Raw genomic sequence first — 13,046 nt, 5'->3', positions numbered from 1 at the left:
CCGCAATGAATCGAAATTTTGGGACTAGGAAAATATCAATTCTGAAAATTGCTAGTAGTTTATTAGTGGTTGGTCAGAAAGTGTGATTTATGCCAAGTGCCGTCCATGCAATTGTGGTCAATTTTATAGACCATGTGATACATATTCTCACTTTTTTCTTCTCCTACTAAATCAGTAGTAGCAAGTTTAATCACGCTACCCTATTACTATTGGTTAATGACCACCAACAAATTAGTCAAATCATAAATTTTGGTTCTGCAACACTAAAGAAGAGTCAACAATTCACTGTAGACCTTTACGCGTGTCAAATTTAGCTTTTTCTGTACCATTTAACATAGAGAAAAATGTATCATACACGTTTATAATATGTACAATTATGCCTTTTGTGTGTGCGTATTAGCCTTACAATTACAGGTTCCACCACTTACGTTTCTCCATGGCTTTGACAAGCTCACCTGCAAGATCCGCAAAGTTCTCCGCACCACTTTGTAGCTCTTGAGTGTTTTTACTGAGCCTCTAGTAAAGACAGTACCAAGAAAGTATGTGGGAGAGGTATCAGAATTTCAGCTGAGCACGATTGTTATTAGGCAAAATTTAATACAAAAAGATGGTAGAAAGTTAAAGCCACCTATGTAAAAGAAGGGTGCCGTTTTTCATGGAAATAAATGTTCTATCTTGAATCATTTTTACTGTTTGACAACTTAAGTGAATACGGTAGCAGAACATATGATGGGATATGACGATAGTGTTCTAACAATAATTTTGACTGAAGTTGATGACAATGTCCAAGTGTATTGATTGAAGCAAGTGATACATTTAAAGGGAAAGTTAACGGAAATCATTTTCCCTGGAGAAACATTTTCAAAAACTCGAGGTAGCCCTATAGTATAAATATGATTTCATCAAGGGAAGTTTTTACCTACATAATAAATACACCCGAGCAGTTGTAATGTGACAAAACATTGAACCCATACCGAGACAATGAAGCACTGGTGCCATTACTTTCTAGTACAGCCGTAAAGTTTAATAACACTACATGATCCAAAAAAATCATACGGTCCTTCTTAGAGCTTAAGAATAAACAAACTATGGAGGAGAGAATCGTATTTACTAATTTCGACTGACACATCACTAATTAAATTATTTCATTTCCATCAAATAATGACAAAATTACGACGTGTGGAGGAATTATTCATGACGTTCAGTCAACCCACTGAAGCTTCTGGCCTAAACACCATGCACTCAAGAAGTCCATTGTCCAATTTAAATTAAGAAAAAGATTGGTGTGATCTAAAACAATATCACAAACTACGCCTCATCAAGAAGGTCTTCTAAATTAGAGCCAGGTATCTTTAGGTACAAAAAAATCCTTCCAAGAAGGTAAAGAGATGATACTACACTTTAGGAGGTGAGATTTCAGCTCATTGTAACCAACTACAGGTGTCTAGGTTCATGATTTTGACAAGTTAGCATCATGACTTCTCTCAATGTCATTTCGTGGAAATAACTACAACTTTAAATTCAAAATAGAAAATTAAACAAAAAAGATAAATTGTAAAAGAAATTATCGCCTTACATTGTGCAATATACTAGCACAAGAACAAAAACATGCAAATGAATATTGCAGGAGGTAGTTAACAGAAACTTGCTTTAAATAGACATACCTCGAGTTTCTCCTGACGCTCGAGAAGCTTATCTTTTGCCTGTGCTGCAGCAGAGGCAGCATCCTACAAGTGATGAGCAAGTCAGTAAATGCAGATGCCCAAATGCGGCAATTCAATGTGAGATATATTTGTAGGATAATATTACCCCCTTGTTTCTATATTTAGCAATGATTTCTTCACGAGTTCTTACTGTTGGCTTGGCATCAGTAGAACCACCTTCCAACAACCTGTCTCTATCGGTTTCCTTTTCTGGATGAGTGGAATAAAACGACAAATTCATCAAGGATAGAAGAAGGAAATAAGATTCTATTTACTTGTAGCATAAAAGAATACCGATTTTGACATCATCACTGCTGAGAGATGATGAAGTAACATGAACAGTTTCATCAATTTCAATATCATCTGCAACGGAAGAACTCAGGCAGTTAAGGGAAAATCTGTACTAGTGGACCATAACCATTTTTCAAGAATGGGCATAGTAGGGCCAAGGAAAATTACCTAACTTCAGTTCCAGGCTTCCAAGGTCATCTGTTACATTTGTAGGGTTTGAGAAAGGAAATCTCGAGAATATGTTTTCCAGATGAGAAACAAGAGAATCTCGAGCATTAACGTAATCAGCAGCCTGCTGTCCTTTAAACCCTTTCACGATGCCACCAAATATACTGGTATTCTAGCAAAAGCAGAAAATCACCTTCCATAAGAGGTCTAGCAAAAGACGTAGAATAGGAGCCTGGTAACACATTGTACGAACCTGTTTCTTCTTTTGATGCTGGGATGTACTGACATCATCTGCAGCAGTCGCGAGAGATTTCTTATGCAGTGAAGGTAAACCTTCCGGAGCCCTATAAACAGGTTATTATCCTTTGTATCATGAACAGAAAACTCACGAATGTGTGGAGAAACTTTTTTTTTTTATCTTACCCTGGACTTCAGCCCGAGTATTTCAGGAATGGGGATTATATGCAAGACAGAATATAATGAGGGTGACAGACCTGAAGTCATTTCCAAAGGCCAACAGTGAAATGACAGCAAATTCAGACCCATTCACCTAAATATTGAAAGAACACTTAGCAAAAATATTAGCATAAAGAAAACACAATCAAGAGTTAAGTCAATACTGAGTCCTTAGCAGCCTATCATAACCCCTAAGATTGTACCAAGTTTTCCTGCCTCATTCTTTCAAGATTGTTTCTTAATTGCTTGACACCTTGAAACATTGTCATAGTCTCATGGACTGTTAACCAGTTGTAATTGTCTGGAAAATATTTACAACCACCATAAACTGAGAAGAATAATTATGGTGAGAGTCAGAAGTTGTCCTAACTATAATCTGGAACGTGGGCATGATAAGCAGTCGTAATCAGTTCTATTAGTTTCAATATAACATAGAGTTCCACTATACTAATGAAATGTTATGGACAACTGAATAGTTCATAATGTAAATGGCAAGCATATCAAGAGTAAAACAAGTAGTATATATTTTAAGCAGAATGGAGAAAATATAGTGAAAGAAATACCAACCAGTGAAATCATCGCTTTATCAGGAGAACTTATGGTCTTATCCATGTTTATCTTGGAATTCCATCGAAGTATAGACATTAATGAGGATTCTCCCAAGACATCAAGATCCAGCAAGGACCTGCAAGAGATTGGATAGATTAACCATAAATTCTTCTTCTTTTTTTGAGGAAGAGATTAAACATACATTTTCCACAAACATACATCAAACACTCTAACAATGACAAATGAATCTCAAAATAATTGGTAATGTCAGGAAAAAATAACATCCACCACCAAAAATGTACAATTGGAACGTGTCTGTAAGATAGTAATGTTCATCTCACTGCTAAAGGTACGCATGAGAAGAATACGATAGTAAAGAAAGATGCAAATAAAATCTTGTTACCTTATTTCAACTGTTCCATTCTGATATACTAAAACCAGTCCAAAATTTTCAGCATCATTCTTAAGAATGGAAGTCCAAGAACAAGGTTTAGCAAGTTTCACTTCATGTACAGGGTTGATATCGCCCTACAGTTACATAGTCTATTACAAACTGGTGAATTTAGGAGAATAACAGGAAATGCTGCAGTAGTGAATGGTAAAAGAAAGGCACCTGAATTATAGAACTTAAGGAGAACAAATGCAAGCCCTCCTGACAACAAAGTAAAATTTGTGAATCAATATACTTCTGCATCAAATCTTCAGGCTGCACAGCATTGTCTAGCATTGAAGAATGTTTTTGTGACTCTTCAGAAACAGATGTGATGCTATCTACAGACAACAAAAAAGTTCCGTAAGAAGCTAATTACTTTTTTCATTATTGATAAAAGAAATTAAATATGAACCTAGTGACATTTTTCCTTTTCATAAACATTTTCATTCAGAGCTATCATAAATTGATTAAAAATGAAAAAGTCATGCTTGCCTAAAATATGTAGAGATATAGCAGTTGACATCTTCTTAGGGTGTAGTGCCTGGGAGCTAATTTTTTTTCCAGTGGAGCTATCAAGCAATACTACTTCTGCATCTCTGGTTAATACTGAAATAACTTCCTTCACATATGCATTTGTTGTTCCATCTTCACAGGGTTCCACAGTGTCTTCAACAACATTACCCAATGTTTTCACAGCCACAGAAGTGATTCCGGAACTTGAGCTGGATAAACAATCCGTAATGAACAAAACTGATGATGAACTAACATCAAGCATGGCAACCTGACAGGACAACAGAAAAATAAACACTGACAGATTTCCAAAAGTATCTGCCACAATAATTAGTAATGATCACAAGACTCTGTCTGGATTGATCTTACCTGGCTACTTTCAAAACCAGCAATAAGCCTGGCACCCACTGCTACAAATTTTAGGATGCATACTGGAGATTTTATCAGGGAAAACTGAAATCCAGTATCACCTGGACAGAACTGAACTGAACACGAACTACATAGGGATCACCAGAATGATGCAGAACGAGATGGTATGTGTGTAAGAGTGAAAATATGCAATGACAAGGAACTTAATGGAAAACATAAAACTTGTTTCTTCTTTCATTAGGTTAGCTACCAGTTCAGAACTAGTAATGACATGAAATATGTAATCCAACTGCCAAGGTATATTGTCCGTTTTGGCCCAACCTTTTGGGCTTCAAAGTTTTGTCCCTTGGGCTTTCACCCAAAAGGCGCTGCAACAATTAAATTCCTGAACCCATCTTATATGGCCCTTAACTTTTCCCTCCCATTCTGATGTGGGATTTTCCAAGGCATGTTTCACAGCAAACCCCTCTTGAGTTCAACCGCCCAGAGCCTGTGGGCTGTTACAGTTTAGTTTAATCATCAAGGAAATTTTTTTTTACTCTTCTTGCCACTCCTCTATGATCTAGTGTCTAAAGACTCCAATATAAGAGCTCCTTTATGCTGAATTTAATCATTAAGGAAAACAAATTTCCTCCCCTCATGCCTCTCCTTTCCGATCAATTGTCAATACCGCCCAGCGCAATCAGAACTTAATGTAAACAGAACAGTGATGATTATTGTCCTGGAGGCTCCTAAGTCCTAATAAATGATGAACTATTTTCAGATTCCCTAATAAATGATGAACTATTTTCAGATTCCCTGTCATGTCATATCCATCTATGGTTTAGAAGAATATTTCAAAATAACACAAGTTACTGAAAAGGTTAAGAACATAAAGGCATACCGTCCTGTTCAGCATCCATAGTCAAGTTGGAGCTAGTTGTCTTAGACTGCCCTTTGAGGTTATACAAATGCACCTATACAAACCAAAAGTATCAGTAAGTTATGCACAGCTGGTGTAACCGGATTCTCAAAGATGTAGACATCTGAACACATGATGGGTCTTACCTGGCCACATTGGTGGCCAATGGCAAGAGTTAAAGCTGTGGAGGAGAAGTCCAAAGCGGATATTGCTGTTCTAGGACCAGTGTCTTGAATGCCCTTCAACCCGACATCATACTTTGACATGTAAGCTTTCGGTTACTATTGATATGGCAATGAAACTAGGGACTATTTTTATTAATAAATAGGTGAATATGTGAACACATCAAGGCAGTAGCTTATCAGTTAAGAGTCAAATAAGTGCAAAATGCAAAGACCTGAGATTCCAGAACAGCTAGAAGTGTAAAGACTGGAAATGTTGCATTCCACAGACGGACAGATCCATCCAGATAGCCAGCAACAAGTACTCTCTCTATTCCATCATCCTTAGTAGGAGGAAGTTGTCTGGGAATACTACTAGTTAGAGGCATTTCGATTTCCAATTTAGTCACACCATGAGCTGGACGGAGTTGCGCGTCCACAACTTCCTAAGGAAACAACTAATACTAGTTGAAGAAGATTATTAAAACACACGATAATGGATTTGTATTGAATGATTTAAATTACAAAACATCTAGTACCTCTGAAGGAGTCCTTGAGGAATTCCATTTCCCATCCACTGAATATAGGTATGCCACAGTTATACGTGGTTCAAGGGTAGGTACAACTGTAGGATACTCAACAGCAAAAGCTGCATGCTTCTTCTCTGGGTTAGATTTTAAAGCAGACAAGCTGGCCTTGTTATAAAACTGCAGTTTCCCTGGATTTGACAACACAAACAAGGAAGAAGCATCATCAATTCCTGTTTCATTAGCATTTGAAACAACAATGGCATCTGCAAAAGATCCATCAAGTCCAAGGTCTACTCGTCCAACACATTTCAGTGCTTTTATCCCGGAGGACCAATCAAGATTCAGAACCTGCTTAACACAAGCAGAAGAAAATGAAAAAAATTTGCATAAGTGTAGGCACACATCAAACTAGATACCACAAAAAATTATATCTCTTTTTTTTGTTTGAGAAGGTGAATAGTTTTATTAATATCGGGGAAATCCCTGTATACAAGCAGTATACCAAAAAGTAGAACACCTAGCCTGAAATATGGTTCTACAAGAATGCGGAAAAGCTTAAAAATTCCATATGATTCAATATATTAGTTATGATATGGAAACTAATGGATTTTTTAACATTTCCCACATTCTTGTAATGTTGTACTTTTTATCTAACCAAGTTAACATGCTAATTATCCAAAATTAACAATTAACTAAGATAACCACACAAGTTTGTAGAATGTAAATTTAAATCATTCAATGATGTGATGAAACTAACAAGTTGGGGTCATAGACTAATTCCCCACCACAATGGTGTCCTTTGAATTACAAAAATAACAATGAGATGATGTTCTCTCTTTGCTGATAAAAAAGGTACATGCCATGATATTCCCTTTGGCTAACAAACTTAGTGTCAAGTGTGTGACCATCTCATCTAAAAGCTTAAGTTGTTAGAGAGAGCACACTTTTTCTTTTTGAAATTGGTAACTATTGTGTGTCTTAGAATAGGCAAAGGAACAAGAATAGTCTTCCTTGGAAAAGGATTAGTATATAGAATCCTATTTAGAAAATGATTAGTATATAGAATCTTACTTGGAGAAGGATTGTAATGTAGTGTCCTAGTTGGAAAAGGAGTCTAATGTAGTGTCTATACTAGGGTCTCAAGGTAATAATGTAGATACACAATTCAATAATATTCTTCTCCAATATTTCTCACATGATATCAGAGCCTCTATGACCCGCTAAAGAATAAAAACAGCTTCCACAGCCGGCGGGTGGTTATAACTCCTATAGCGCCCATCTGGTCAATGATTATGTTAGCAAAAGTTGGGGCAATACTATATGCATGAAAAGGAATGATTTGAGAAGCATCTGGGACAAAGAAAGTAGTAACCATACTTCTTTCCCGTGTCTTCTTAGATCTGATTTGTGTAACACCGTGTATCTTTTCAGTGACTACTTTCTCATATCTGATTTGTGTAGCACTATGCATCTTTCAGGTGACTACTTTCTCATATTTGATTTGCGTAGCACCACGAATCTTTTCAGTAACTACTTTCTCATATTTGATTTGTGCAGCACCGTACATTTTTTCGGTGACTAATTTCTCATATTTGATTTGTGTAGCATCGTGCATCTTTTCGGACTACTTTTTCGTATCTGAGTTGTGTAGCATCGTGCATCTTTCCGGTGACTCCTCAGACTTAAACTTCATAAAATAAATCCAACACATTCTTGTTAGATCATCAATGAAGATAATATAACACCTGCTACCATTGAGTGACGGAGTTCTTTGTGGACCACAAAGATTGGTATGAATAAGGTGCAACTTCTCTATAGCTCTCCACGTAGAACTTTTAAATGGAAGTCTAGTCTACTTCTCAAGCAAGCAAGCCTTACCGCTTGAGGGGTTCTCCTCCAAATTTGGTAAACCATTTACCATTTTTCTCCTTTGCATAAACAACAAAGCTTTATAATGAAAATGCCCCAACCTTTTGTGTCACGTTTCCGCAACTGCGGACTGGCTTGGAAAAGCTATGTGTTCCTCGTTCAATGGATTTAAGGAAAAACTTTTTCCCTGCATTTTAAGTCTAAACATTTCCTGACCACTGGGATCACTGATTAGACACGCGTTATCTTCAAATAATAATTTGAATCCATTTTCTAGCAGTTGTCCAACACTTAATAGATTCTGGTGAATTTCAGGAACAAGTAAAACTTCATTAATAAGCTTTGTACCTTTATAACTCTCAATTGCTACAGTCCCTTTTCCTGTCGCTGGGAAGTATTCCCCAGTTCCGATCCTGACTCTTGATTTAATTGATCTGTCAAGCTCTCTAAAAAGTTTTTCATCACTGGTCATGTGGTTCGTACAACCACTATCAATAAGCCAGGTTTCACTTAAACTTTTGCTTGCGTAATAGGTAGCCACAAACAATTGTTCTTCTTGTTCTTGGTCTGCAATTCGTGCTTCATTTGATTGTTCTAAACCCTTCTCTTTGCAGATAATCTCGACATGACCAAGTTTTTGACACTTTCAGCATTGCATATCAGGTTTTCTCCAACACTTGAAGTGTGGGTGATTTCTCCTCCCACAATGTTGGCAGGGAGGATATTTTCCTTCTCTGGTTGCAACAACACTATTTCTCGCTGTTGTAGCTTCGTAGTTTCCATAATTCCCTTTCTTTCCTTTTCCTTTATTTCCCCTGGCACTTGAACCAAACTGCAACTTGGCTTGCAAGGCTCCCTCTTGCCTCATCATCCTTCGTTGTTCTTGTGCCTGCTATGCACTCAATAACTCTGCCAAGCTAAGCTGTGACAGATCTTTAGTATTCTCCAATGAAGCAATAGTTGCCTCATATCTCTCAAGTACAGTTACAAGTATCTTTTGAACTATTCTATTATTAGTAAGTTCAGTTCCAAGTATCCTTACCATGTTGGCAATCCCAAGCAACCCGTTAGAATAATCCTTAATCGTTTCGGATTCCTTCATACACTGCATCTCGAATTCTCTAACCAAGTTCATTACTTTCATTACTCTTATTCTTTCATTTCCCTCGTATTCTTTCTTGAGGAAATCCCAAATTGCTTTGGCTGAATTACATGTCATTATTCTACTGACAATGGTCGCAGAAACTGCAGCAAAGAAACAGGATTTAGCTTTGGATTTTCTTGTCTTCTTTTCCTTGTGGGTTCTAATCTGAGCCATCATTGGATTCCCCGGCTGAGGAAGCACTTCGTAGTCTTCCTCAACAGCCTCCCACAAATAGCAGGCGTCCAAATATGCTTCCATTTTCACTGCCTAGGCTTGGTAGTTTTCTCCAAAGAAAATTGGAGGAGCCATAGCAGAAAAAGAGCCTGCATTCTCCATTGTTTCAATGGTATTTTGTAGAAACAAATTTGGATAAAACACTCAGAAAAAGAACCTCACAAGTCTCTCACAAGTCCCTTGAGAAGTAGGGCTCTGATACCAATGTTATTCATATTGAAATATGCACCTCAAATTTACATTGCTTTGGTTTAAAATTCTAGCCCTCCTTTAAGCAGTATCTTCACTTGATAAGTTTGGTAAGTTGATTTGGTGCTAACCTATTAAAATAATTATTATTTTTAGAATGGATATTTGAGTCGTATTAACTTTCTCACACGAATGTTGCAAGTTTTGTTGCATCTATTAATTTAATCTATATTTCTTAAGGTTGATTTATTATTAAGTCTTAAAATTCTAAGTATTCATCTTTTATTTTGATGTCTTAATTGGAAAAGTAGTAGCTATTAGTTAAGTCATGAGACTTATTTGAGAATCATTAGCATTGAGTCCTATGTATTTTAAGGCTGTTTTTGGTTTGAAATTGTGGTTGTATCTAAGTGTTATGCTCATGGACATGCTTTTAGTTTTTAGTAATGTGTTTCTTGCTACTGGTTTCTTGCTATCTCCTCCGACAAATACACACACTAATATCCCAACAGGGCCACATTGTTTTGAACTACCTCAATTGTTGTCTACGGATGCACAAAGGTCTCTCTCTATTCCTTCTCCAACGGTGTTGCGAAACTCAGGTTCATCTCCACCGTCTCACAACAATCTAGCAACCACCTTTGCTTCTCCCTGCCCTACTCAATCCAATTCTATTTTCCTTCCTCCAGCACTAAGTCAGTCACTCATCACCCACACCTATACCTTCGGACCTCTAAGGTTACAACATCTGTCCAAGCCCCTCAGCTACCGCCAACCACTGAATCGCAGCCACCACACCCTAATGCCCCTCCATCGCAACCGACCTGCCACCCTTTCTCACCCAATGGTTACCCGCTCAAAAACAATAGCCTGATACCCAAGAATTTTCTTTGCCAAAGCAAATCTCTCGCCACCAATTCCTTGCTCCTACTGCCAAACACAACTATATCCCCAATGGCAAGAAGCGACGAAAGCAAACTATGATGCTCTAGTCAGAAACAAGACATGGGATTTGGTCCCTAGTGATCCCTCTCGGAATGTTGTGGACCGTAAGTGGTTGTTTGGAATTAAACATAAACCTGAAGGAGCATTGACATATATATGGCTCGCCTTGTAGCCAAAGGCTTCACTCAAAGACCCGAGTTAGATTATCATTCCACATTCAGCCTTGTTGGCAAGCCTGCAATAGTCCGCTTAGTTCTTGCAATTGCTGCCCAACTCTCCTGGCCTATTCATCAGTTAGATGCCAACAATGCCTTCTTGCAAGGTAGTCTTGAAGAAGGAATGTACATGCGGCAACCTCCTGGTTTTGAGTCCTCTCAAAATTCCACATACATTTGCAAGCTCAAAAGGCCATATACGGACTTAAGCAGGATCCTAGGGCGTGGTACACCGAGCTCACCAACTACTTTGACAAGTATTAGGTTTGTTAAATCAAAATCCAACTTTGTTTATCCTTCATAATTATGGTGTCATTGTATACATTCTCATATATGTTAATGACATAGTTATTACTGGAAGCATTCAGATAAGTGTCGGGTCCATAACTACATCACTTTCCCAACGATTCTCTCTACAAGATCTTGAGCTCCTGCATTATTTTTTGGTGTTGAGGTGATATCCACGACAACTGCCATATATTTGTCTCAACACAAATATGTCATGGATCTTCTAGATGAATTGCATATGACTAATTGCAAGGGCATTCCAACACCAATGACATCAACCTGCTCCTTCAATGATTCAAAAGATGATTCTGTAGTTGACGTTTCCCTGTACAGAGACTGGTAAGCTTCACTATCTATCCTTCACTAGGCATGACATTGGGTTTTTTGTTAGCAAGTTGTCTCGGTTTATGCATAATCAGAAAGTGTCTCACTGGAAAGACATCAAGCGTTTGTTGCGCTATCTCAAACACTCAAGCACAATGGGAATCCAGCTAAGTCAACAACCAACAGATCGTTTGCTTGCTTATTCTGACTCCAAGTGGGCTGGAAATCCACAAGACAGAACCTCAACAACAGGTTATGTTGTCTACCTTGGGAACTCATCAATCTCTTGGTCTTCCAGAAAGCAATCCTGCCTCACACTCATCCACGAATCTAAGTACTGAGTTGTAGCAGCTACTGTTTTTGAAGACAATTGGCTCGCGAAATTGCTCCATGAGCTTCGTTTTTCTCTTTCTGATCCACCAACAGTCCTCTGTGATAATGTTAGCACCACCTACATTTGTGCTAATCCAGTGTTTCACAGTAGGATGAAGCATGTAGCTATTGATTTCCATTTGTTTGTGAGCAACTTCAACAAAAAGCACTTGAAGTTTGTCACCTTCACTCTGCTGATCAAGTTGCCAACATCCTTACCAAGCATCTTCCACGTACAGCTTTTTTGCGCCATTTTCACAAGTTGGGGCTTGTTCCAGTCACCCCCAACTTGCAGGGGAGACCGGCGTATTAACGGATAATATTGGTTATCCTTTAGATTAGAAGTTTGCAAAGCGACGAAGCGCTCGCTTTAAGCACGAAGCAACGCGACAACCTGTCGCTTTAATGCCTTAGAGCGATGAGATGGTGAAGAAGAGTGCGCTTTTGGGACTAAAGCGAGAAGCATGCTTTTATTTAAAGCGTTAACTAGTTTTTTCTTTAATTCTGTGAAAATACTTACGGTAAGTTTTTCCAAATATTTCCCTCCATTGTGTGGCTACTGCTGTGACTCGTGTGATTGTTGCAACTCAAGCGACTCAAGGCAAGGTTTTTTTTTTTCTCTTCTTCGTTTTCTGTTTCTCTGCAGTGACAGTAATGGGATTTTCTTTCTGATTTAATCTTCTTTGCTACTGGCTATGCTCTATTTCTTTTCTCTCTTTTTTCTGATTTGTATATCTTTCTCTATGCTCTTTTTTTTTTGTGATTTGCAATATCATCTACTCTGCTAATGCGCTGCAGTACTCTGTGATTTGTCTCTGTTTTTGTTTTCACTGTTCTGTTCTTGCTCTGTTTTTCCCCTTTTTTTGCTGTTCTGTGACTTCTGTCTCTGTTCTGTTTTTTCTTGTAGTCAGTTCTATTTTCTTATTCAATGGCACAAAAAGGAGATCCAGTTTGGGCGCATTTTAATCTAAGAATTGAAAGATTTGCTTAATATGTTACTTCTATTCAGTTCTTGGTTATTTATCTATGCATATTTAATTTTTTTTTATTTTTGTACTAAATAGCGCTTTATTTGAAAAAAGTGTGTGTTTCACCTCACGCTTCTCGCTTCCTTGAAGCGAGTCCTAGTCGCTTTTTCCGCTTCTCGCTTCCCAAAACACTGGGAGTTTTATTATTGTTTCCTATTTTCTAGCTATCTGCTTTCCGTATTCTAGTAATTTTATTCATTTAGGACTTTCAATAGTTTACTGTATTTTAGTTGCACTGTATCTTATTAGATTACGATGCATCATTGGATTAGTATTTCAGTGTTGTATCTGCTCTATATAAGGAGCACGTTGTTCATGAATAAAATCATCTTTCTCTTCTACATCTCAAACCTTTATACCCTTCTGT

General features: G+C 37.7%; 1 protein-coding gene across 7 annotated transcripts in view; it reads right to left on the bottom strand.

Annotated features, from left to right (window-relative positions):
- Positions 1-269: 269 nt before the first annotated feature.
- The window catches only part of LOC129898851 (uncharacterized), a 32,525-nt gene continuing 19,748 nt past the window's right edge, over positions 270-13,046 (bottom strand). For 4 of the 7 annotated variants that reach the window (XM_055973557.1, XM_055973554.1, XM_055973556.1 and 1 more), the window contains 16 exons: positions 6,081-6,419; positions 5,778-5,987; positions 5,527-5,637; positions 5,363-5,435; positions 4,480-4,595; positions 4,093-4,381; positions 3,781-3,938; positions 3,571-3,695; positions 3,186-3,303; positions 2,657-2,712; positions 2,416-2,506; positions 2,163-2,334; positions 1,998-2,066; positions 1,810-1,913; positions 1,665-1,727; positions 270-516 (listed from right to left, as the gene is read on the bottom strand). In XM_055973557.1, coding sequence (XP_055829532.1) covers positions 409-516; positions 1,665-1,727; positions 1,810-1,913; positions 1,998-2,066; positions 2,163-2,334; positions 2,416-2,506; positions 2,657-2,712; positions 3,186-3,303; positions 3,571-3,695; positions 3,781-3,938; positions 4,093-4,381; positions 4,480-4,595; positions 5,363-5,435; positions 5,527-5,637; positions 5,778-5,987; positions 6,081-6,419 — 2,202 coding nt within the window. In that variant the 3' untranslated portion in view covers positions 270-408. Of the gene's footprint in view, positions 517-1,664; positions 1,728-1,809; positions 1,914-1,997; positions 2,067-2,162; positions 2,335-2,415; positions 2,507-2,585; positions 2,713-3,185; positions 3,304-3,570; positions 3,696-3,780; positions 3,939-4,092; positions 4,382-4,479; positions 4,596-5,362; positions 5,436-5,526; positions 5,638-5,777; positions 5,988-6,080; positions 6,420-13,046 lie in introns of those variants that run through there. The other 3 variants (XM_055973553.1, XM_055973558.1, XM_055973559.1) reach the window with 3 other exon arrangements.

Source organism: Solanum dulcamara, chromosome 8 (genome assembly GCF_947179165.1).
Source record: "Solanum dulcamara chromosome 8, daSolDulc1.2, whole genome shotgun sequence".
Lineage (NCBI taxonomy): Eukaryota > Viridiplantae > Streptophyta > Magnoliopsida > Solanales > Solanaceae > Solanum > Solanum dulcamara.
This window is presented reverse-complemented; position numbering and strand designations above follow the sequence as displayed.